Here is a 26,277-nt window from a genome sequence, read left to right on the forward strand (position 1 = left end):
ACGCGTTTCGTTTAACGCCCACAGAAAAAAATGTCCCATCACGGCTTCCCCCCCTTCACACCTAATTAATATTCATGAGGACTCACCCTCCGTATAGGCGTGGTCGCCGGGACCACACTGCCAGCCAATGAGCCACTGCGTATTCAAATAACACGCCGTCTAATTAATATTCATAAGACCCCAGCACACCCCCATCTAATTAATATCCATAAGACCCCAGCACACGCCCTGCTCAATTAATATTCATCAAATTGTGCCCTCTCAGCCAATGGCGCGCGAGTGACGCGTCACTAAATAATTAAATTAAGGCGTCACCGTTGGGTATAAAAGCGCGGAGCTCGAGAACGCGCGCCCCTTTCAGTTCAGACCTCAGCACTGACCCGGCAGCCTGCTGCTCAAGTCCGGCAGCAGTGACAAGCAACAAGCAACAAGCAACAGGCAACAAGCAACAGGCAACAATGTCTCAGAAGCCGAACTACAAAGTTGGTACGTCGTGGCAAGCGGATTCGGCGTTCGAGTCGGATGTCAGTCGGAAGCGCCAGCCGTTCACTCTGCGCGGTCATAATGCAATGAATGACCATGAATGCAAAGCCTTGCGCTCCATTGATCAGAGAGTGTTGTAGTGTGAACTCCTGTGCAGAGCCACGCGCAGCCGGTCCTGGTCGATCTACTGCTGGATGAGGGCCACGCCTCGTCGGTCACGGAAATTTGACCCTAAATCGCCGCGAGTCGATTTGGGAGACTGTGGGAGCGCAGTGCGATGACAGCCGTCATTAAAACATCTGCTGTTCGGAGTTACGCAATGTTATTATTATGCGTTGTTACATATTGTGCAGGGCATCGGAGCCGACGCTCGGAAACCTCGTCGTCGATGAGGGTGCTGCTTTGCTACTGTGGGACGTTGGACCAATTCGCCGATTTATTTTTTGTTAAATGCTTATGTGACCGAGTAGGTTTTTTTTTTATTTCGCTTCGATGTGTGTGGTGGAATCGGAGTTGGGGTGCTGAAAAAAAAAGCCCGGCCACGCACAAACGATTGGCGCCTGGCCGAGTTGCGCGGTTGCCCCGCTTCGCACCGGCTGGATTCGCTGATCTCTTTGTGAGCCACCAACCCTTTCGGCGATTCGGCTGCGCGTGCCGGGCGGCGTTTTGCGAATTTCGCTCGCACGCGGGCGAAACCTTTAACGTGCTGCGTACTTAGCAAGCTGTCATGGAATGGAAATGCGTAATACAGATTTTTTTTTTAGGGTTAGATCGCGTCAATATAAGTGTGTCGTTAAACCCGCCACCACCCGACACGGTCAATTAGTAAGGTTTGTCACGTAAACATAACGTGCCAATTCGTGACTAGTACAGCGCACCGGTGTGTCGGACAGTATACCCACATTTACAATCTGAGTACGTACGACGTTTCGCCAGTAATTACAATCAGCATCATCAGACGACAGCCAGATTTGTGAACTATGCATTGCATCGTGACACCGCGAATTAATGAAGTGAGACGACGAATGTGAGTGTTCTCTTTATGTAAAGCAACGCCTTTATAACACTTGGCAGGAACCTCCTGTAAAAGTGACACGAGACTCTTAAGACTTTCCTGAATAAACTCGCAGAATCAAATGTTCATTTGACGAGTAACGTGGATCGTGGCCTCTTGAGTTGATAAGTGACACTGTCCAGTTAAGTGACTGTTTAATTTAGTGAGTAAATCCATTGACGCATGATAAGTTGATGACATACATGTCAACCCATGCGGTTTACCCGTATTCTTGTACAGGGAAATTGAGTTTTCAGGTACCTTTTAATACGGGAAAAATAGTCTGTTTTTCCCTTGTGATGGGGCTTTGTAGGATGAACTTTGAGATTTATAAGGGCACCGGGTGACTAATAAGGTCTGAATGGGTCTGTCATAACTTGGGCACTGATAAGGGGTTGACAGGTAGGTGATGATATCTTGATACCATTACCGGTGGCATCTTCATGAGTTGACAATGATATCGCGACGGCACTCCAAGTTAAACACTCAACACCTTTGTCAACAGCACTGTGTGGCCCTACATTTAGTTTTATAGGTGACGTTTTGGGCAATTACCCTTCTTCGAAGCACAAGGGTCATTGCCCAAAAGCGTCACCTATTATATATTTTTTAAAGCGTCCGTATTATTGATTACTATGAATGTTTTTGGCTCTTCCTGCACTACGGCAGCGTCACCAAATAATGTATTTCCTAGCCTGGAGGTAGGTGGCGTCTTGATGAATTTGTCAGCACCTTGATTAACATTTTGAATGCGTTGCTCTCGTGCATGGGGTCAGCAACCTTTCAAAGAAGAAGAGGCATTTTTTTTAGTTTGTCTTTGACCAAAATAGTTTGAGAGCCGCATCACACGCAGAGCTAATTGTACACATACACAAACTCCGCACGTATACAGCAGATGGCAAAGAATTCTGACTTAAATAAACAAAGATGTGATGGAATAAACTGCATCCATTTGAGTTTTTTCCCCCTCTTAGTTATTCTTTAGCAATACAGTTTGACTACTGTTTTTCCGTCAACACCACTGCCTGCCATATTTAATACGTTATCATTACGTTAAATTATGCTTAAGAGTACTTTTTTTTTAACGGCTACCCGCAAGGGGTCAGCCAAAGAGCCGCAAGGAGGAAGTCAAAGAGCCACATGCAGCTCAGGGAGCCGCAGGTTACCAACACCTGCCCTAATGCCACGCAAGACTTGACCCGCCGTCGACCGCCCATCCCCTCCCCTCACAGCGGACATTTCTCTGGCGGAGTGGGGACGCAAGGCCCTCGACATCGCTGAGAATGAGATGCCGGGCCTCATGAAGATGCGCCAGATGTACGGCAAGTCCAAGCCGCTGACCGGCGCCCGCATCTCTGGCTGCCTCCACATGACGGTGCAGACGGCCGTTCTAATCGAGACGCTTGTGGAGCTGGGTGCCAAGGTGGGTGGTGCTTATGCATACAAAAATAGACAAAGATCCCCCATATAGCCTTAACAGACTGTAGGGGCAAGTGCTGTTAGCGAGCACCTATGAAGGCCGGAACGGTACACGAGGGGGTGGGTGGCCAGCACCACGCCCGACCGCCTTTGTCTCCCTAGTGACAATGTTTACACACCGCACCAGGTACTCATTTGAGGCTGAGTCGACCTAGGGGAGGCCCGGGACCGGTTCAGATAATCGTCACTGGTGTTGGCCGTGAGCGGGAATCGAACCCGGGTCGCCAGGTTCATAGCGCAGTGCGCTAACCGCTACACTATCGCTCCCCACGCACGCACACACGCGGATAAACGACGGAGACCTTAGTGGGTTGAGGTATCCCGGGCTGTGTTGGGGCAAGTGCTGGAGTCCTATTTTGGTTGGCATGGCGCACGAGAACGTGGTGTGGTTACCACGGCACCCAACCCGGCCGCCTTTGCCGCCACAGCGCTGATGTTTGCACAACACACCGGGTTCAGATATCACTTGCCACTGGATGTCAACCGTGGACGGGAATCGAACCCAGGTGTCTGGTTTTGTAGCATAGGACATGAACCAGTACACCACCACGCCATTTATCAGTGTGCTCGCAAACACGCACATATTGTTATATACAAGCACTTCTGTTCACGTGTGTACGCTTGTCTTTGTGCACACGTCTGATTGATCACCTGCTCATCCCCCCCTTACTGCCCCCGTCACCCTCCCTGATGCTTCCACCTGCAGGTGATGTGGTCGAGCTGCAACATCTTCTCCACGCAGGACCACGCCGCCGCTGCCATCGCCAAGGCCGGCATCCCTGGTGTGTGCAATGTCACTTGTGTGACGCACCCACACACACACATTGCCCCGATCCGACACACGGAATCAGACACCAACTGGCATGGACACACCGCCCTGATCACGCACACCACCCCGATTGAACACGCCACACTTGAGAGACACACCGCTCACTATGGAAACAACATCTGGCATGGACACGCCACCCCCCATCACACACACCACCCACCACGGACACACCGCACGGAATAGCCACACCGCCCGGCACGGACACACCGCCCGGCACGGACACACCGCCCGGCACGGACACACCGCCCGGCACGGACACACCGCCCCCATCACACACACCACCCACCACGGACACACCGCCCACTAAGGACACACCACCCGGCACGGACACACCGCCCACTAAGGACACACCGCCCAGCACGGACACACCGCCCAATCAGACACACCGCCCAATCAGACACACCGCCCAATCAGACACACCGCCCAATCAGACACACCGCCCAATCAGACACACCGCCCAATCAGACACACCGCCCAATCAGACACACCGCCCAATCAGACACACCGCCCAATCAGACACACCGCCCAATCAGACACACCGCCCAATCAGACACACCGCCCAATCAGACACACCGCCCAATCAGACACACCGCCCAATCAGACACACCGCCCAATCAGACACACTGCCCAATCAGACACACCGCCCAATCAGACACACCGCCCAATCAGACACACCGCCCAATCAGACACACCGCCCAATCAGACTCGCACCACCCAGTTGACACGCACCGCCCAACACGCACACACATCAGCTCGTCATGTGATAGCACGGTGGCCATAGGTGGTCAGGGGGTCATGATGTCAAGGGTGGCCCGTCGGCTGTGTTTGTCCAGGCGGGGCGGTATGGCGGCTGTGCGTGTCATCATGACTATGCATCTCTCCTCCTTGCCGATCAGATTGATTCTTGATCTCTCCCCATGCCAGCGCTGGCTGATGATTGATTGCACAGAGCTGGATGTTGGCGATCTATCTATGATTTACTAGGGTCAGGGTTACAGGGTAGACCCTTGTAGTGACCAATGTTAGGAAAACATGATTATATTTATTATTTAAAGGTCTTGGATTCCTACACCACCTGGTGTCCCATGCTGGCTTTAATAGGTGCTTGCTCGTAGCGCTTGCACAGGTCTGTTTAACATTAGAGTAGTTGCCGATTTCATCTCCCCATATCGATGGTGGACGTACTCTTTGGGCACGTTTTGTCCTTTTGATTGGCTGTAGTAATCTCTTGTAGCCCTTCTAGAATATCTGACGAAACACCCAGCAGATCAGATTCCTCACCCAAAAACAGATTTTTTTTCTCGAATATATAAACGAATTAATCATAATTAATGTTTTAGTCAGATCGCCGCATATGTCGTATACCCTCCTCTACCCGACAGCCAAATAAAGTTGTCACGTAAACAAACTCGCAATGAAAATTCGTGCATTTGATCACATTACTTTATTCATGTCTGTCAGGTGGAGGAGGGTGTACGACACACATTGGCATTTTAATTGCCCACTCGGACCCAAAAAATGTACTTGCGAATCGTAACATATTGGTCACGAAAGCCCACTCGTGGCATTTATACCGTGTCTTGCGTAGACAGCTGTCCGTCGTCGTTTTCCCTTTCCAGTCACAAGCGTCACATAGGCCGGTCAGCGTGGCGTAACCCACATGCGCGCGCTCGTGGATGACTTCCCTGACCTGTTGTCCGTTATATGGAGCCCCCCCCCTCGGGTTTCCCCCCGTCGTTGACGAGGAGCCGCGCGTGTGCCGCAGTGTTCGCGTGGAAGGGCGAGACGGACGAGGAGTACGTGTGGTGCATCGAGCAGACGCTCATTTTCCCCGACGGGAAGCCGCTCAACATGATCCTGGACGATGGAGGGGACCTCACCAACCTCGTGCACACAAAGCACCCCGAACTGCTGAAAGGTACGTCGCGTCCAACAGGATGGCCCACCAAACCGTAACGCCCACTTGCTGCCTCGCCACTCACTCACTCACCCGCTCGCTCGTCCAATAAAATGCTCGCCCATTCTTGTATTCCTGAAGTCGCTCACCTGCTCGCTTGCCCATTAAAATGCTCGCCCATTCTTGTATTCGTTAAGTTGTTCGATCACTCGCTCACTCACCCGATGGATCACCCTTCGGGTTGCTGGACCACACTCGTGTTCATCTGCTCTTTTGGTCACCTTCCTGGTCACTCGTTTGTTCACTCCTGTGTTCATTCATTCACTTGCGCGATTGCTCTTGCGCTCTGTTATTAGCTCGCTTGTTCACTTGCCCACTCGCTAGCCCATCCGATTACCTACCTTCCCACTTTCATGTCCGCCCGCTTGCTCCCTCGCTCGCTCATTTGCACATTATTAATTTCTTGTGTTTCGTTCACTTGCCTCTTCCACCCACTTTGTCAACTCGCCTCTTCACCGAATGCAAGTATCCTCTCCAGCTCAAGAGGGCCATGCAACAGCCGGAACAAATGAGTGCGCACGCAGATTGGTGTCATCAGCAGAAAAACACAACAGGATTCCCAACATGATATGCATGTTTTGATGACGTCGCTATTTTTGTGCCCAGTCTGAAATGACATAGGCTTGATGGCCAGCCACCTGATATCTACACTAAGGGGCAGCACTTTCCCACTTCCCCAACTAGAGGGAAACATAATCATCTCATGACGGTCATTCTCAGAGCTGGAATTCAGTCAAATGAAGCGCAAAACCAAAGATAATGCCATCGTTTTCTGTGTGGCCATTGGTGTCTGAGCTGAAATCATCAATTCACTTCGCTTGAGCCAGTTTCATCACGAGCAGCGGGAACCTGGATTCTCTAGCCCTTCTCCTCAGCAGTGCTGTCTCGGTGTCTCACCCACTTATCCATCCACTCACCCGTCCACTCTGCTGCTCACCTGTCCATTCACTCGCTCACAGACTCATTCTCCCGCTCACCCAGTCATTCGCCCTTCCACTCACCCACCCTCTCGCCCGCTTACCCGCCCACTCGTCAGCTCACCCATTCACTCGCCTGCCCACCCATTCACTCGCCTGCCCATTCGCCTGCTTACTCCCCTGCTCACTCGTCCGCTTGCCCGCTACGTGCGACTTGGCAGGCATTCGCGGCGTGTCTGAGGAGACGACCACGGGCGTGCACAACCTCTACAAGATGCTCAAGAACAATGAGCTCAAGATCCCAGCCATCAACGTCAACGACTCCGTCACCAAGGTAACGTCCCCAGCGCCCATCCCCACCCCCCTCTACCCCCACCAATGACGGATCTCCCCCACTGCCAGCCTATCATCCGACTCCCCCCACCCCCGAAGACCCACCTCCCCCCCCCATTTCTGCTGCTGGTCCATGTAAACCCACCAAGATTTGTGGGTTTCTTCACAAGTCTATGGTTTTCTGTGAGTCGGAGTCTGTGTAATTCTGCAGTTGATTGTAAATCTAAGAGTCTTTTTGTAAGTCTCCGTGCATGTTTGTGTATTAAGTTTACAGTCCTGTGCGAGTCTATGTAGGTAGGGCTCGATGCCCATTACATAATTGGATAAAATGGTGAGAAAGACAAAAGAATGTTTAAAAATATCGATCATGATTAAGCAGGGGCGGATGTTTATTTGTATTTGTGGGCAACTCGATTTTGGCTACAGAGTCAAAACGGCTTGGCGCAATCTTTTTGTGAACTGTCCCAAGGTCATGAACTACAACTCCAAAAAAAACACGGCTCTGGGTCGCCACACCTTTGGAAAATTGTGCAGTGGCTTAAAATCACCATCGTGCGACGAGAAAGGCAGCTTGGCGTGGGGCATGAGACTATGGCGCGTCAGAGTGGGTGGGAACGCACTGTCTAAAATTACGTCCTCCACAGAGATGGAGCAATGCAATTGGCTTGCGTGTACAGGCGCGAGATCTAATGTTACTTCGTGGGATCGTGAGAGATGACGATGGTCTGGAAAGACTTCATCCAGCAGTGGAATGATCATGGCAGGTGATGATGATGACGACGATGATGATATGCGACATGCCTCGTTCTCTTCCGTGCCCTGATCCCTCTTATCTCCCGTTTCTTCCCGTGCCCACGATTCTGCCTCCACTACTCACCCCCTCCTCCCTTCACCCCGCCTCCCCCATCGCACGGAACAGAGCAAGTTCGACAACCTGTACGGGTGCCGCGAGTCACTGATCGACGGCATCAAGCGCGCCACAGACGTGATGATCGCCGGAAAGGTGGCAGTGGTGGCCGGCTACGGCGACGTGGGCAAGGGCTCCGCGCAGTCGCTGCGCTCGTTCGGGGCACGTGTCATCATCACCGAGATCGACCCCATCAACGCGCTGCAGGCCGCCATGGAGGGTGAGTGCGCCGCCACTATCGCTACCGCCACCACCGTAGTCGTCGTCATCACCACCCTCACCACCACCACCACCCCAGCTGCCAACATCGTTACCGACACCGTCACGAATTGCCATTGCCGCGACCGCCAACATCATCATGACCGTCACTACCGCCACTTCTGCCATCATCGCGACCAGTTCCATTGTGACCGCAACCATTACCGCTAACGCCATGATAGTGACAGCCACCGTGGTGACAGCCACCGTTACCACCGCCATCCATGTCGATGCCATCACTGTGCCACAGCCTTTGACGACGTGACCCATCTGGCCCCCGAGAAAGGAGTAACACTGACACCAGCATTGGTGACACCAATATCACTGACACCGCCATGTTTGTTCTCACTCCGTCTCTCTCCGCCCCAGGCTACGAGGTGACGACGATGGACGAGGCCTGCAAGGAGGCCAACATCTTCGTGACGACGACCGGATGCAAGGACATCATCACGGGCAGGTGGGGGCTCCCGTGGCTTCATTTGCGCACCTAGCCTGGCACAGGCGGCGTGGCGATATCGCCATCGGTCAGCGGTGATTGGCTGCCGTTGTTATCGTTGGTGCGCTAGATCTGACCGTGTGCGCTCGCGTGCTTGTTGTTCCCGTGTCTTGCAGGCATTTTGAGCAGATGAAGGAGGACTCCATTGTGTGCAACATCGGTCACTTTGATTGCGAGCTGGACGTCAAGTGGCTCAATGACCACGCGGCCGAGAAGATCAACATCAAGCCACAGGTAGGGGGCCCACCTGCGATCCGCGAGCCAGACGTGACCCGTGACTTCGTTTCATATGGCCAATGACTTTTAAACTATTTAAACAATTTTTTATTTTACCAGGTAAGGCCCACTGAGCTTTTTAGCTCGAAGCGACCTGGCCACAAATAATAGTGCAACGAAGCGGCTCATTGCGTGGGAATTTATAGCAGCCAAATACCTTGAACGCACGTTGATTATAAATGTGGGGGGAAAAAACTGGACCCAGAAAAATCCACGTGGTGGCTCACCACTCGAACAATCCTGCAGTCATGTGATGCCTACCACTTGGTAATGGCCCGCACATGATATTGATTTGTCGCTGTCTTAGCGCACTAATAGATTGCTGGCGGCAGGGACTATTTTTGACCTCCCAACACTGTTTCTAATTTCGCCCCACTCAGTCACTTCTGTCACTGTAAGAGCATCTTGCAGTGACGGTCACTTTTGCTTACGTGGGTTGGTCAAGGAGTGGGGGGGTGAGGGGTCAGAGTTGGGGTGGGGGGGGTTGCGGCAAGGATTGGTTCAGATCTCACTCGCCACTGATGTTAGTCGTGGCCAGTAATCAAACTTTACTGGCTGGGTTCACAGCGTAGTAAGCTATGCACCGCGTTACCTGCGATCAATGGTGGCGAGATGTTAACTACCTTGCCTGGTATACAGAAGGTCGTGGATTAGATCTCAACCTTGATGCCTGTATATTTGGAGTTTGCGTGTCTCTCCCCATGGTCGTGTGGATTTTTCTCTCCTGGTCCTCCGGGTTTTCCCTCCCACATTTAGAATGAACATGCGCTGAGAGTATTTGCCTGCAATAAATTACACATAAGCCACTTTAATGAGCTATCATTTTGTTGCCAGGTCACTTCTCAAAAAGAGCTATATAGCTTGGTGGGCCTCACCTGGTTAAATAAATGTAGTTTAATTTTTGTTCCATAATGGAGGCACCCCGCTTTATATATTGTACAGGGCACAAAATGTATCCTCCTAACTAATACGACCTCTTTGCCCCCCCCCCCCCCACTTCCTTCCGTCTCTGCCCTCCCACCCCACAGGTTGACCGCTACCGCTTGAAGAACGGGCGTCACGTGATCCTGCTGGCAGAGGGGCGGCTTGTGAACCTGGGCTGCGCCATGGGCCACCCGAGCTTTGTGATGAGCAACTCCTTCACCAACCAGGTGCTGGCACAGATCGAGCTGTGGAAGCACACTGACAAGTATCCGCTCGGCGTCCACTTCCTGCCCAAGAAGGTAGCTCCCTTTTGTTGCTCACCCGGTCGGTCACTCATTTGTTCACTCGCTCGTGCTAGTTTACTCGTTTGCATGTGTATTTACTCACTTGTAAGAGTGACAATGCATCGATTTGTTTACGGATATCGACTCCCACAGCTCGTGATACATGGCGTCAAATTGTGTCTGTTTGCCTTTCTGTTTGTGTGTGTCCATGTGTGTCTGCGTGCGTCTGTTCATGTGTGTGTGTGTGTTGCTGTGTCTATATTCATCTAAATGTGTTTGTGTTGATGTGTCCATGTGTACCTGTGTGGTCGTGTGTGTGTGTGCGTCCCTGACCTCTGTATTTCATCCTCATTTCCCACCCCCCACCCCCCACCATCTCCTTCTCTCTCCGACCCGTTTCCCCTCGGCACAGCTGGATGAAGCCGTCGCGGAGGCTCACTTGCACCAGCTGGGTGTGAAGCTCACCAAGCTGTCGGAAGATCAGGCTTCCTACCTCAGCATTCCACGTGAAGGGCCGTTCAAGCCTGACCACTACCGATATTGAAAGCTGTGCCCCGTATCCCACTCTCTCGCCCCAAACCCCCCCATGCTGCCCTGCCATGCCCAGGGTTGCACTAGACCTAACGACAACTGGGCATGTTTCCTATAAGCTACCGGTTCCCAGAGTTTAAGACATTTCATTCAGCACGCAACTTGCATTGCCCCCCGACTTGTGGCTGTGTTCGTGAGGTTTAAATGGTAAAAGAAATGAAACTCATAAAAATAGAAATCTTGAACTCAATTGCCAACGGTTTGTCGGAAAGTCTAACCGAAAGACGAGGCCGAATGCGTGCGCGGCCCTCATCTCGATTCTGACACTCGATGTCTCCCCACCGGAGTGCTCTCGTGACGTCGCTGTGGCGACTTCCTAGAAGCACAGCAGTCACTGATGCCGGGACATTACTCGAGTGCGATGGTGGTGCTCCTGAAAGTCACTTTAAATGTATTTTTGTCTCCGAAACGAAACTTCAAACCTCGCAGGAGACAGCCCTGACACACAGCCTAGCTACGAGATTTGAGCTGTTCGATGGGTTTGGGTTGTGTCCCTATCGGCTTTTAAGTGCTGCTCAATGTCCGATGGCTCAGCCTAATATCTATTTCACAGAGAAAATGCCCAATTTCCATTTGGCCCAATCCAGCCCTGATCATGTCGTGCCCTGTAGCAGCAACGATAATGCACCAAGCTCATCCCCTCTCTCAATACAACAGCACAGTGGTCCGCATACACAGTGGTCAGACGGAGAGAGAGTTGCTCACAATGATTCTCTTGGGTGGTTGAGTGTTAAAAATCCTACATTAAAACACAACAGGTACGTTGATGTATACATGGGGCCACCCACAGAGTGGCCGAGTGGTTTGTCACAGCTGTTGCATTCATGTCGGTGGTTATCCGGTACATTTAATTGACATGGTTTACGTCGCAAACTTAACAGGTTTTTTTTAATCTGGCTTGAAAAAAATCTCGTGCAGTTTTCGACCAAACCCAGTTGCTCCCGCCTGGCCAATGTGTTCAAAAGGAGTAAGGACTCATTTGGTTTAAAATTGATCCTTGTGTACACGATGCACGAATTCCATCTTGTTTAGGAGAATCGATCATTTACAATTTGCAGACGGATAAAACGAAACATCCTCTGTGTAAGAAGATCTATCTTGGGATCTCACTTGGCCCATCATCGTTAAAAGTATCTGCAGGTCAATAAAAATTAGTTCCGCTTTGTAGGACCATCATCAGTGTTCGTCCTATGGGATGGACTGTTACTCGTCCATAGCAAGGTGGAAATTCGACACTGCTGGATCAGGCCTCCCAATGGAATTGAACAATCACCCCACACGGGCTTTGTTGGTTTCTCCACACGGGCATCAATCTCATTTCAGAAGCCTCATGTTTGCTCCAGTTAATGCTGCTGATGAATTGGTTTGTAATCGGTGATGTTGGACATTTTTAGGCGACTAAAGATTGAATAAGACGGCCGTGACCGAACCATCTGTGTGTGTGTGTGGTGGGGAGCGGTGGTGTAGCAGTTAGTACACTCGCGGCCAACACTAGTGATGATTATCTGAACCATACCTGGGCCTCCCCTAGGTCGACTCGGCCTCAAATGAGTACCTGGTGCAGTGTGGAAACATCGCCACTGGGAGACAAAGGTGGCTGGGTGTGGTCCTGGCGACCCACCCCCTCGAGAGCTGTGCCGACCTTCATAGGTGCCATCTAATAACATTCCCCAACAGTCTGTTAAGGCTCTACGGGGGATATTTGCCTTTTTTGCATGTGTGGTAAGTTATAAGCTATCGCGCAGTGGTGTTGGTGTGCTGCACTATGAATCCAGCTGCCATAATTTGGATCCCGTCGAGGTTGACTGTTAATAGAGTACTTCGTGAGGTGTGTAAACAAAAGCACTGGGGATACAAAGGCGGCCAGGCGTGGTATTACACCACCCAGTTGTGCACCCATGCCAGCTTCAATAGACGCTCACTAACAGCGCTTTATCCCAACAGTGAGACTTTTTGAGGATTTCTTTGGTAAATAAATAACACCATAATTATCTTTTGATTTAAAGCTTTCGTGACTGCAGGGATTCATATTCTTGGTTCTTTCGGTAAAGTCACGTATTTTATTGTTTCCCTTCTACGTGACTTTACCGAAAGAACCAAGAATACCATCATCGTTGCAAAAAATGTGGACAGACTAAAAGGGATGACGAGAAACGAATGCCCAGAGACTAACACGGGGAAAATGAATGTCCATAGGGTTACATGGGAAATCAGAACGCCCATAGGCTAACATTGAATAACGAATGCCCACGGAATGCCCAAAGGGTTACATTGATAAACGAATTTCTTTGAATCCTGATGTGACAGGTTCGATTTCATCTCCTGGGTGGCTGGTGCAATAATTGGCAAGTTTCATAAAGTCATCCATTCTCCGCGCAGCAATATAAATGGGTACACCACGGCCAAAAAGGCAGGTCGTGTGTAGTGGGATGAAATGTGGGTACTCCGACATTATTCTAGCACGTCTGCTCGGTGTGGAAGATTTGGCAAAATACCCGAAAGAGGGAACTCCCTTCTGCCAGCAGTGGCGTAAGCGCAATTGCAGGCCTGCAGGGTCACATATACAACCAAATGTAGCAAAAACTGAAAAGTTTGTGCAAAGAAGCGTGGGAGATGCACGCCGGGCGGTGGTGGCTGTGCACGTGGCTTGCAATTCAGCAGTGGAGGCGGCGGCGAGGGTCAGTGGGTCACCACACACATGTCGTGAAACTCCCTTCCCGTGGGCATCGAGGACGTGCACATACCCTGGCTCGCCAGGAGACGGCAGTACAGCAAAAGGTGGGCCCCACCTGTATCGTGTGTATGGGGTAGAGCAGTTGGTTCTCGACCGCTAGTACAGGGACCCCTGGGGGGACGTGCGGTGAATTGCGTGAAATAATATCATACATGAGTCACTGGTGAGTAATGTATGAATCTGGCAATATAAAAAAACTACGATACAATTTAATGCCATATGGTAACCTAGAATGATATAAAAGACCTTTCTAAACTCATTGATCGTAAACTATCTGGTTTCCAAGAGTAACGTTGCGAGGGTGAACAAATTGCGTCCTGCGTGCAGAACGTACGTTGAATTTTTTTTATTCGCTTGCAGCTACTAAGCTTGCCAGTTAGGATATTTCACAAAATGGACAATTAAACTATTGATGTTCATTCTTCGTACATTTATTTATCAAAACCATGTTGTCAGGCAAGGGGATACTCGGTTGAAACTAAATTTAACCTGGGGTACAAGAGCCAAAAAAAGTTTGAGAACCACTGGCGTAGAGTGTTGCCCCCTCGCATGCGTTGGGTTTTCTGCGAGTGATCGGGTTTCCTCCTACAAGGTAAACAGTTAATTAGCCGATAACACCTTTATAGAGGGCCGCAGAGCTTGGGCAATTATTGGTAGCGCCGGCTCACCGCGTGGCCGCTGCTGCCTTCCCGTCCGTATGTAGTTCGTATGTATGCATGTATGTTCGACTTCTTTCACACCGTACGTAGCCAAGTGCTAATCAGAGGGAAAGTTCCTCCTGGCGCCTCCCTTCAAGAGCGAACGAATCCTGAGACACAAAAAGGGACACGTTCATTATAGAGAACATAAGCAGGTTAATAATGAGGCAAACTTAAGAAACAAATTCCGTGCTTCAAGTTCATTCAAACAGTGTTTGCAACACTCCACCGTGGATCGGTCAGTCTTCCCCACTTCTTCCAGGCCACATGGCTTATGATTATTGATTGTGTGTTCTCGAGCCCAGTTAGCATCACCTTGCATCGTCTGTTCACCCGAGTGTGGACTTCTGGGTGGGGGGCCCAGCTGACTGGAGATATGGCGTGATTATCTCGAGAAGTGGGAGAGGTTGACCAGCCGATTGTAGCAGCTATCGTCCCATCATCCTTCTGTTCTGGAAAAAAAAAACATTTTTGCCAACTTCCCACTAGTTAACGTGTCCCCACTCTCTACTGGAAATCTGTGAAAAAAAGAGCTTTATAGCTCATCGGATTACTCCAGTCTAAATAAATATTCTGATTCTTCACGAGAAAAGGCCACACAGAAGTCGCTGGATTTACGTCTCGTGCTGATTTAGATACTGCGAGACCCCGGTGTACGTCTCCCCCTTTTACGTCGTTTCGCAAATACGTCGCCACGTTATTTATACCGCTGCCTGATTTGCATTGGCTCGACCCCCACACTAACGTCGCCGACAGCATCGTCCGTCCTTTCTCGCATCTGTCGCAGCAGCGGCCTTCGCCTCCACCGCCGAGTACCCTATACATCGCTTTTTATTTACGTCGTTCCGACATTCGTCGACGCAACCTTTCATGGACGCATCCCCAATTTAAACCGAAGTATTCCTGCACACCGTTGTACCGTACAAATAGGATGGTTCTCCCATAGTGCCCTGAATAAGATGACACCATCGCACTGCGTGGATAATGCAAGAAGGCAGCCTCAGTCCACCAACTGAGAAAACAAAGAGTCCAAATTAGGCCCTTTCATTTTCAACAGCAGCTGCCTGTATGTTTTACCACAGGTTATGTGTGGCCAATGCAGGTTAAATGCCTTGTAATAGGCGTTAAAGCCTTTTAAAAGCTTTTTTTCATCAACTTGTTCCTGGAAAAAAGGGTCCCCCGTAGTTATAACGGCTTAACCCGTGCTATGAATGTTTTGGCGGTTGCATCGTCCTTGGGACCATTCGCCCTTTGGTCCAGCACTGGTGAGATAAAGCAAATAAAAGAGGTTGTCTGTGGTGGAAACCAATAAGTTTAAAGGACAATGCGTACATTATAGCCATCGCTGTTCACGGGTTGCCCCCACCACCTTTCTGGTACCATCCCCTACAGCAACAGCCTCCATTCACCACTAAGTGGCGGTGACGTCACCACGGCGCTTGTGCCAGGCTAGGTGCACTTTAAGGCGACGTGAAGTGTCGAACGCCTGCTGGCAGGTCACGGGGAAGTCCCAGGTGTTACGGGTTGACTGAGATGCACCACCTGTGCCAACTTGCTGCGTTTTATTCGCCCGGCGCTTCGCTCGTTGTTTTGAGTGTCGCTCTTCTGCCCTCCGTTATTGGAGGGCGACTGCCTCCAACTGCCCAGTAGCAGCAGCGTCCTTCACGAGCCTCCTCCTCCACAGAGGCCCATCTTGACGCTGCTGGTACAAATCATTGGCAAGACCGCTCAGCTCTATTTCTCATACCGCATTCCACCAACCCCACTCACCCCCCACACCAAACGCCACTCCTCCCCCTGCACAACCATTTGGACCATCACTTCACTCACCCGTAAGGCCATTCAACCCGCCCCCTACCCTCCCAACCTGCCCGCCTTACCCATCTCCCACCGACCTTCAACCTTCCTCGTTCACCCACCACCCACATAATGCAAACATAACCCCACTTTCTCCTCCTATTCACCACCCACATCCCAGCCCTCGCTATACAATCCTCACTCTCTCTCAGCCTCTCACTCACGACTCATCTGACTCACCTTTATACCACGCGCGCCTCTCCCAATTGCGCCCTCGCGACGTTACTGGGTCCAGATGGCTGCTGCTGCTGCTGCGAGAGATGAGCGGCGGGACGGTGGCCCTGCCAAACATCAGCCACTCGCCGGCAAAATAGCCGTGGTCACGGGTTCCACGTACGGGTGAGTGCGACCTGGTCGCGGAGCGGTTGGAGTGCGGTTGGGGGTGTTGGTGGGGGTTGCGGTCCTAAACTCCTGGTGAGAACCTGTTTATTTAGGATTCTACCACCGCGTGTTGTTCTGGCATCATGTCCGACGTTTCGCCCCTCCGCGTACTGGGAGATATCTAGGAACTGGACTGGACGTCACGAGATGGAAAAAAAACGCACAATCGCCAGCCAGTGCAAGTAATTGGACGAGACGTGAACTGATTTTAGTGACTGGAGAAGCTCCCGGCACGTGGAGAGCGCGAAACGTCGGGCATTGTGCTGAACAATGAGCAGTAGTACATGTTATTACAACTCGAAATCACAGGAGTGAGATCTAAATATCAATTGCGTTCCAGTGAAATCTTAAAGCAGTGATGATAATGGGGGAAACGTTTCCTTTACTGGGGGGGAGGGTTAAAGGGGGAGTGGGGTGGGCGAATGCGCGTGAACAGCCAGGTTCGTCCACTGCTGGATGAGGACACACGGAACGCCTACAAAATACCCACTGCATTCCAGGCTCAACAGCTGCTCAACTTCTGAGCGGTGATGTGATCCAGTGCGTTCCGAGGGATCGGGGCGAGAATGGTGATGAAGTGGTTCGCGCACTGCTGCGTTACAAACCTGGCCCCCCTGGGTTCCATTCCTGGCCACGACCAAGATCAGTGACGAGTTGGTCTTGGGTTCCGCTGCACTCCACCAACTCGCATTGACCAGGGTGGAGGTTTGTTGTGGCCAACAAAACCTCCATGATCAGGGGTCGGCAACCTGCGGCTCGGATCCTGAGTCGCATGCAGCTCTTTAAGGACTGCTTCGTGATGTTACTCATTAAGGACCGTCTCGTATTCACATGCATTGCGGCTCTTGAAATATTGAGGGGGGTTTTTTTAACCGAATTCGAAAAAAACACTTGTTATTTTGGTTGCCAAACCCTGCCCATGACCTACGCGGTCAAAGGCTCGGGATGGTTCTACGGGGGTCAGGGTGACGCGGGAGGGGTTATCGTAGACAAAGTTTGCAAGGTCAACTGTGTGTAAACGGGGTTGAATTTATACTACAGACAAGTGGTGGCGACGTGCCAGGCTAGGTGCACTTTGAAGCTACGTGAATTGTGGAAGGCTCGCTGCTGGAAAGAGGTCCCGAGGCAGACCCAGGTGTTACGGGTTGACTGAGATGACTGGCACCACCTGTGCTCCCCAACCGCACGGTGCTGCCCTCGTTGCTATGAGTGTTGCTCCTCCACCCTCCACTGTTCATGTTGGAGGTTGCAACGCTTGCTCCGGTAATGATTTTGGCACAAAGTTTCCATGAAACGATTGATATAATTATAGCGATATAGGGTACGTTGATAAAGGAAAATGATCCACACGTGTACCTTATGATCTAGAATAGTATAGTGCCTTACGCCGATAATCCCTACACCCAAACCATCCGAGCAACATTGCGATAAATATCGAGTGAAATATAATTTATTCTCTACTTTTGTGTGCAAATAAAAGTTTGAACATTGAAAAACTTGTTTTTTTACCTATATTTTTTATTGGTATTTATTTTTGTTTCTTAAGACACAAAAAAAGATCACATCTCAGGACCTCCCAACCCTCTGGTGAATGCATCAATGAGCGAACGAATACGATCACTGTAATCGGTGTAATAGATGAGTTAACTGCACGAACATATGATGTGTGCCGTGTCAGGATCGGGCTGGCCATAGCGCGCAGGTTGGCCCAGCATGGCGCCCACGTGGTCGTGAGCAGCCGTACCGAGGAACACGTGGCCCACGCTGCCGAGGAGCTCCATGCCGAGGGCCTGAACGTCACGGGCATCGTGTGCCACGTGGGGGATGCCGATCAGCGCACAAAGCTCATCAAAGAGGTGGGGCCGTGACCCCGAACTTTGCACCATGAGCGTGACCCCTGCCTGCCGCGACGGGAGTTTCCAGCAGCAGTTACCATGCCCACCGCCGACGCGCATTTTGATAGCAAACTCAAACTTCAAGGTTGAAATTAAAAAAAATATTACAAACACATTCAATTAAACTTTGTGCGTGTAGCCCCATACCACGGCGTAGGGAGTGGAGTCGACTGCGCAAAAACGGCAGCAGATAGGCAGGAAAGATCAGCGGGAAATGGAAGGGATGCCGGGACAGAAGTCCCCAAGGCAGACGAAGAAGAGGGAACGGCTCAAGATGAGCAGCAGGGAGAGCGAAGGAAGAGCACCGGTGGAGGAAGGGGAGTAGGAGGAGGAGAAGGAATGACCGTGCCGAGATGTCGGAGATGAGAGGGTGGTGATGATGAGAGGGGAGGGAAGAGAGGAAGAAGAGGGTTGTAAGGAGCAGGCAGAAGTGAGCTGCATGGAGGGCGGCAGAGACGGGAGAGGCATTCAGAGTGGGGGTGGCCACGCACAATTCACGTGATTAACGGGAGGCTTGAGCTTATTTAGGATCAGTGAGTGTGTGGTACACAGAGATCATGAGGGTATCTGGGAACCCGGGGTGCAGTGAGGCCCTGGTTCACCAATGGAACCCATTAAACTTTTACTGCCGCAACGGAAACAATATTCCATAAATAGTTTGAAAGCTATACGTCACGTTTGGTTTGTTATTCCTTTGCACGGGGACTACACCTCGCAATGTGCATATATTCTGATTCGTTTCATATCTAAAAATGATAACAACCAATTAAAATGGATTGCAGAAAATGTTTAACCCGGCCCGATAAAGGAGGCTACAAAAGTATTGTTTAAAATAAGCAAAACAAGTGTTATGTACAAGTTCGCGAAGAAAATCAATATATTGCCAATCATTCGTCATCACCATCATCACAATCATCACTTACCTATCATAATCATCTCCGATTAGCACAATTGGCTACATATATAAATACAATCAACTACCATACCTACATCTAAAATGATCCGTGATGATTATCATCGGTTATTCATCAGTAGACATCAGTCATAATGACAATAATAATCGTCAATTATCAGTCATTCAAATCTCACTCCGTGAGTTGCGTCACTCGGTTGTAACTTCTCCACAGCATAGTTGTGAAAGATGTACTTTGTCCTGGCTATACAACCATGCAAATGCCATCATGAATGCGTGCGCCCTTGCAGACTGTGAGCAAGCTGGGAGGGCTGGACATCCTCGTGCTCAACGCGGCAGTGAACCCGTATGTCGGACCCCTCCTCAACGCCACCGCGGAGGTCTGGGATAAGGTGAGAGGCTCCAGATTTCCACCAGAGAACGCTAAAAGGCGAACAGTGCAAGGCCATAAAGAAGGCGGTCTCTGGTGTAGGCCAATCAGTTTCAAAGACAATGCGTGCATTATTATCCGAGTATGTTTGTTTGCATGTTTTGCCACAAGTACGTGTAGTTATTGCACACTTGATTTCTTGCAAATGGTATCTAATTTGTGTTTGAACATCTTAACACCTCATGTTTTATTGCCTATTCTTATTTTCATTATTATTTCTACTATTTATAGTCAGTCGGGAGTGATTTTCACAATCCCACACTTCCTCTTAGGTGCAGTTATTGGACATATGTATGAATAAATCTTGTCATACTGATATATTCTGACGGGTTGGTGGGTTAATTGGTTAATTGCTGGCCTATTTGATTGGTTGATTGATGAGTAAATGTATGTATGAATTAATTGGCTGACGTGATAATTTGTTATTTTATACGTGACCCCACAGGTGCTGGATGTGAATTTAAAAGCCCCGTTCCTCTTCGTGAAGGAGGCCGCTCCTCACATGAAGGAGCGAGGGTGAGTGACGGGCGTGGGAAAGAGGGAGGAGGTAGGGGAGATATGGGGGGATGGGGGGGGGAATGCGGGTGGGAGGGAGGAAGCGAGGGAGGGAATCGAGTAATATCAAGTTAATTTGCTTTACCATATGATTCGGCAACCAAAAAAGACAAGGGCCATTTTTTTCGAATTCGATAAAAACCTAAATATTTCAAGAACTGCAATGTATGTGAATACGAGATGGTGGTCCTTAATAAATAACGTCACGAAACAGTCCTTAATGAGCCACATGAAGCTCCGGAGCCAAAGGTTGCTGACCTCCGCCCATGGTAAACTGGACTTCCATGGTGAACTGGACTTCCACGGTCAAGGGTCAGCAAGCAAAATAACAAGAACCATTGTTTTCGAATGTCAAGAGCCACACTGCAGTCCTCAAAGAGATGCATGCGGCTCCGGAACTGCATGTTGCCGACCCGTGGCTTAACGAGGTGAGAGCTCAAGAGAACAAAATGGGTCTCATTTGCAAGAGTGGACTGACCTGCATCACCAAAATGACAACAGCAAAACAAATAAAGTGCAATCATTGCCAATGAAGCAAATATAAATCAGTGCAAAAGCAAATGCGTCATCACGTGACGAATCGAAGACGTCGGCAAAAGCACGCATCGGTGTTAAAGGGTGGATTCCGTGTGGCATGGCGTGAGACGACGGACACGGAGCGGGCACCGCCAACCACTCGCCGCATACACCTGGCACCTGCTGCGTACAGCTGGCAGATTAACCAGGGGGGTCTCTCTCATATCAGCACCTCCCCCCCCCCCACCGCCTTCCCCCCCACCCCGGTCGTGTGGTTTAGGGAAGGTGCGGTTGTATTCATCTCGTCTGTCACCGCTTACTTCCCCAACGAGGTAAGGGGGTCAAGGATTCAGGGCTCAAGGCCAGTGTTAAAATAAAAACCATGAACAATTTATATTTTACCAGGTAAGGCCCATTGAGCTATGCAGCTTTTTCAGAACCTATCTGGCCACAAATGATAGCTCAATGAAGTGGCTCATCACTTGGAAATGTATCGCGGCCGAATATTCTAAACACACGTTGATTCTAAATGTGGAGGGAAAAAACTGGACCCAGAGAAAAATTCGCGTGACCACGCAGATTAAAAACATGCCAACTCCAAACATAACACAGGTGTCAGGGTCAGGATCGAACCCACGACCTCCATCATTCCAGGCGAGGCCGTTAACGTCTCATGACCTACTCGGGGGTCCCAGGCTGCATTCCCCTGGCAGGGCGGTAAGGACCCTCGATCGATTCCTTGCTCCCTCCCAGCAGTGGTTGGACATTAAGAGGGTGACAATGATAAACGATGGTGGTGGTAATTAAGACGCTGACAATTCTAAAGGTTTGCCAAGTGATTTAGCATCGGCAGCATAACATCGAAACATGGAAGTAGGGGGGCTGCTACCCCCCCAATTCTTGTAAAACTGTAGGTATGCACCTTCGTGCTCACCACCCTCACCACAATCATTCTCCCTCCACATCTTGACCAAACTTACCCACCCTCACCACGCTCACCCACTCCCACAATGCTTACCGTACCACGCTCGCCGCGATCACCATCCACACCATGCTCACCGGCCATCCCTTTGAGGGTTGCGGCGCCGACTTTTAATCTGTGCTCGCTAACAGGGGACTCGCTCGGTGTTGCCGTGTGCAGGACATAGGCCCCTACTGCGTGAGCAAGACGGCTCTGCTGGGCCTCACCAAAGCCCTGTCGCGGCCGCTTGCCGCCATGAACATCCGCGTGAACAACGTGGCGCCCGGGCTCATCGAGACCGGCTTCAGCGCCGGCGTGAGTGACTCCCAACACTTGCACGGGAGGTGCAGGCTCGGCACGGGAGGTGCAGGCTCGGCACGGGAGGTGCAGACTCGGCAGGGGAGGTGCAGACTCGGCAGGGGAGGTGCAGGCTCGGCACGGGAGGTGCAGGCTCGGCAGGGGAGGTGCAGACTCGGCAGGGGAGGTGCAGGCTCGGCAGGGGAGGTGCAGACTCGGTAGGGGAGGTGCAGGCTCGGCAGGGGAGGTGCAGGCTCGGCAGGGGAGGTGCAGACTCGCTAACACCACTTGCTCCAAACAATATATGCAGGTTCCACGGGGGATCTTTGTCTTTGTGATATAGTGTTGTGACATGACGTGATCACAGTGTGGCGAAGATGGCTGTGGTGGTGTGACCAGTGCGGACGCGGTGAGTAGTCACATTGTGGTGTGTGCGGTGCGTAGTCACATTGTGGTGTGTGCGGTGCATGCAGCTGACAAAGGATGAGAAGATGATGCAGATGTTCAGAAACGTTACCGCCATTCCGAGGTGAGTCTTAACGTCCGGCTGAGATCTACACAACTCTCATCCCTAAACCGAGGCCTGACGACCTTATTGTTGTTAACCCTAAACCATAATGGTAAATTGGCATTTCCACCCACTGCCTTTGGAGGCAGTGGCATGTCATGCGCCCTGCGGTGCAAGCCCCGAGGCAGTTGCACCGCCTGCACACTCAATAGCTATACATGAGCGAGCAAGACACTAGACTATGAGTGTCTGCGTGCATCTGTGACTTGGTGGTAAAGCGTGGTTGGCTTGGGCCCTGGTTGCAAGGTGCGATAATGGAGCCCGCTGTCCCAATTTGCCCTGCTACCTCATAGCCCAGTGGTCCGGTGCCTGCATGGGCCTCTGTGAGCCCTCGTGCAGTTGCATGGCCTGCACACTCGATTAGCTGCGCGACTGTCCAGCAGTGGAGATGGCGTTGGGTTTGACTTTGCAGGGCTGGCTACCCCGAGGAGGTGGCGTCCCTCGTCTCGTTTCTGTGCTCCCGGGATGCCGGATACATCACGGGGCAGACGATGGTGGTGGATGGAGGGGGCATCTCGCGCCTCTAGTGCCCTGCACAACGCAGCTTACATCCTGCGCGCTGTAATCTACTGTCTCCACCATGCTCTCCGCATGATGCACCCTACCATCCTGCACCCTGCACGATGCTTTCTTCACAACGTATCCGATCACACTGCACCCTGCACAATACAGCCCTCTTCTAGCTCGCTTCCTGCACATCACATCCCATTTACCCTGCAAACGACACGCTTCACCTGTCTCTCTGTGGTAGCAGCTCCCTGCACCACCCGGCTGACCCCACTGCATGCCGCGTTCTGCACGTTGCCTCAAGGGCGTGTGGGTAAAGCATTCCCGTGGTAACTATTAAAACTATAAACAAAAACTTTTTACTTCACCAGGTAAATGAGTTATATAACTCTTGTTCGAAGCAATCTGGCCACAAATGATAGTTAAACGGAGTGGCTTACCTTGTAGAAATGTATTGCAGTAAAATACTCTAAACGCATGTTTATAAATGTAGAGGGAAAAAAACGGATAACCTGGAGAACAATCCTCGCAACCACGGGGAGGGAGAAAGACATGCAAACTCCAAATATTCAGGCGTCAGGGTCCCGATCGAACCCACGACCTCCTGCAAACTAGGTGAGGGAGTTAACATCTCACCAGGTTACACAGTAACAGAATCGAATGAAGATGCAGTCCCTCCACATGGCGTTGAACAGTTTGTGGGGCAAGCAAGTGCTTAAAGAGAACTTTTTCAGGCCAGCATGTTACACGAGGGGCGTGGGTGGTCAGTCTCATGACTTTTCAGGAGAGTCCTACCAGGTTTTCCCAGCGATGATTGCTATGCACAGTATATTCCAACTGAGTAATTTGCGGGCAATTTTATTAAATTCGGTAAATGTGGCCCATGACGCTGGCACCTTCAACATTCGCTCGGAAGCAGGCGGCACGTGGTGTCTTTGCGGTGAACACGCCTGTAGCATTAAACAGAGCGGCCGCTGGATTCGAACCGCAAACCTCTGCGACAAACGGCGAACGCACTACCGCGACAGCTACGTCGAGTGTGTAATCACTCAACATGTGTGAGTGATTACACACAACATTGCGTTGAGTAATTATACAACAATGTTGATTCCACACGACAATGTTGTGTTGAGTGTAATCACACAACGTTTTGTTGAGTGTAATTACACGCAACAATGTTGATTACACAACGTTTTATTGAGCGTAATTACAACAATGTTGATTACACACAACAACGTTGTTTTGAGTGTAATCACACGCAACGTTGTTTTGAGTGTAATCACACGCAACGTTGTTTTGAGTGTAATCACACGCAACGTTGTTGATTCCACAACAACGTGTTGCGTCTAATCACACACAACAATGTTGATTAAGCACAACAACGTTGTGTTGAGTGTAATTACACACAACAACGTTGGTTACATACAACAACGTGTTGAGTGTAATTACACACAGCAATGTTGACTACACACAACGTTGTGTTGAGTGTAATCACGCAACAATGTTGATTACACACGTGGTGTTGAATGTAATCACAGAATGTTGTTGTGTAATTACACTCAACAATGTTGATTGTAATCACACAACAATGTTGATTGTAATCACACAACAACGTTGTCTGTAATTACACACAACAATGTTGATTACACACGTTTCAATGAGTATCATTAAAACACTGTTGATTACACAGAATGTTGTGTTGATTGTAATCACACACCAACGTTGTGTTGAGTGTAATCACACCCAACGTTGTGGAATGTAATTACACGCAACAAAGATTCCACAACAACGTGTTGGGTGTAATCACGCACAACAACAATGTTGATTATTCACAACAACGCTGTGTTGAGTGTAATCACAGACAATGTTTGACACAAGAACGTTGTGTTGAGTGCAATCACACACAACAATGTTGACACAACAACGTTGTGTTGAGTGCAGTCACTCAGAACAACGCTGTATTGAGTGTAATCACACACAACGTTGTGCGTGTTGAGTGTAATCACACACAACAACGCTGTGTTGAGTGTAATCACGCAACAATGTTGATTACACACGTTGCGTTGAATGTAATCACACAACAACGTTGTATTGAGTGTAATCACACACAACAACGTTGTGCGTGTTGAGTGTAATCACACACAACAACGCTGTGTTGAGTGTAATCACACAATGTTGATTACTCACAACAACGTTGTTGTGTATCACACAACGCTGTGTTGTGTAATATAATCACAGGCACCAATGTTGATGACACACAGCGTCCAACAGAGTGCGCCGTAGTCGTGGCATGGTGACGCGAGTTATGAACGCCACTCCGGCGCCGTAAAGCCATCAGAACCGGAATATTCATTTATTTGTACACTGGAGGAATCCGATGAGCTACGAAGCTCTTTCTCACAGACGTCCAGCGTCTTGGCCGTCACGATAGAACGAGGCCGTTAAACGTGGCGGTATAAATGAGGGTGATGCTAAGTCGGTGTGTCGTGCCCGAGGGAGGTTGCCATGGGCGTGTGCGTGCCCGTGTCAGGAGCGAGGTAAGGAGGACGAGGTGAGGGGTGAGGAGGGCGAGGTGAGCGGTGAGGAGAACGGGGTGGGGAGGACGAGGCGAGGTCGGTAAGGGAGGTGCCCGTCTCAGGAGTGTTACACGATATTTGTTGCTTATGCTCGATGTTTGATTTGTGACGAAACATTGAATAAAGTACTTAATACATCCGGAATTATAGTCAATTATTCGTGTCTGCTACATCTATCTACACGCGTGCGTGTATTTATCCTAGAGGGATCTCATGAGCTTTCACACACGTCTAGAAGGGGCGGGTCAGCCAGTTGCATCAACAACAAAATGTAATAAAGGATACTAGAGTAAGGATTGAGAAAATGTAATCAAGTCACAAGTAAATATGTAGTGCAAAAACAAACTGTACAGTACATACCTTCCTGTAGATTTGTCAACATAATATCCAAGCTTGGGCAAGATGGCAAAACACCAACACCGACAGCCAAAGGACCACACCAAGACCATACAGTCGCCTCGAGTAACTTGCACTGAAACATTGAACTCTCGACACGTGGGCGAGGAGGCTCCTAGTCTCAAATCGCAGACGCTGAGCCGGAGGGAGCTTCCTCTGCCCCCATTGGGTGCCTGGGAAGAGGGGTCACGTAACTGGCTCCGCC

General features: G+C 50.3%; 2 protein-coding genes across 2 annotated transcripts; both read left to right on the top strand.

Moving 5' to 3' along the window:
* The first annotated feature begins 332 nt into the window (after positions 1-332).
* Positions 333-12,217, top strand: AHCY (adenosylhomocysteinase). The gene is made up of 10 exons (XM_032960400.2): positions 333-486; positions 2,770-2,960; positions 3,723-3,798; positions 5,611-5,763; positions 6,941-7,053; positions 7,972-8,179; positions 8,587-8,674; positions 8,830-8,947; positions 10,018-10,212; positions 10,610-12,217. The coding sequence occupies exons 1-10, from the start codon at positions 459-461 to the stop codon at positions 10,739-10,741; spliced, it is 1,302 nt and encodes a 433-aa protein (XP_032816291.1). The 5' UTR covers positions 333-458; the 3' UTR covers positions 10,742-12,217.
* A 554-nt stretch (positions 12,218-12,771) lies between these two features.
* On the top strand, positions 12,772-25,813 carry LOC116945828 (dehydrogenase/reductase SDR family member 4-like). Its single transcript, XM_076069719.1, has 8 exons — positions 12,772-16,416; positions 18,137-18,314; positions 19,557-19,658; positions 20,142-20,212; positions 21,048-21,099; positions 21,909-22,043; positions 22,499-22,554; positions 23,006-25,813. Exons 1-8 carry the CDS (start codon positions 16,313-16,315, stop codon positions 23,118-23,120), a joined length of 813 nt encoding a protein of 270 aa, XP_075925834.1. The 5' UTR covers positions 12,772-16,312; the 3' UTR covers positions 23,121-25,813.
* Positions 25,814-26,277: the final 464 nt, after the last annotated feature.

Source organism: Petromyzon marinus, chromosome 25, assembly GCF_048934315.1.
Source record: "Petromyzon marinus isolate PM22_M1 ecotype Great Lakes invasive population chromosome 25, UKy_Petmar_22M1.pri1.0, whole genome shotgun sequence".
NCBI classification, from domain to species: domain Eukaryota; kingdom Metazoa; phylum Chordata; class Hyperoartia; order Petromyzontiformes; family Petromyzontidae; genus Petromyzon; species Petromyzon marinus.

Bases quoted from the DNA above. Each gene is read 5' to 3' on its own strand.
- LOC116945828 (XM_076069719.1), top strand. From the start codon at position 16,313: ATGGCTGCTGCTGCTGCTGCGAGAGATGAGCGGCGGGACGGTGGCCCT. The intron at 16,417-18,136 runs GTGAGTGCGACC...GTGCCGTGTCAG, and splicing joins GTCACGGGTTCCACGTACGG to GATCGGGCTGGCCATAGCGC. The intron at 22,044-22,498 runs GTGAGTGACTCC...CGGTGCATGCAG, and splicing joins AGACCGGCTTCAGCGCCGGC to CTGACAAAGGATGAGAAGAT.
- AHCY (XM_032960400.2), top strand. From the start codon at position 459: ATGTCTCAGAAGCCGAACTACAAAGTTG. The intron at 7,054-7,971 runs GTAACGTCCCCA...CGCACGGAACAG, and splicing joins TCAACGACTCCGTCACCAAG to AGCAAGTTCGACAACCTGTA. The intron at 8,675-8,829 runs GTGGGGGCTCCC...CGTGTCTTGCAG, and splicing joins AAGGACATCATCACGGGCAG to GCATTTTGAGCAGATGAAGG.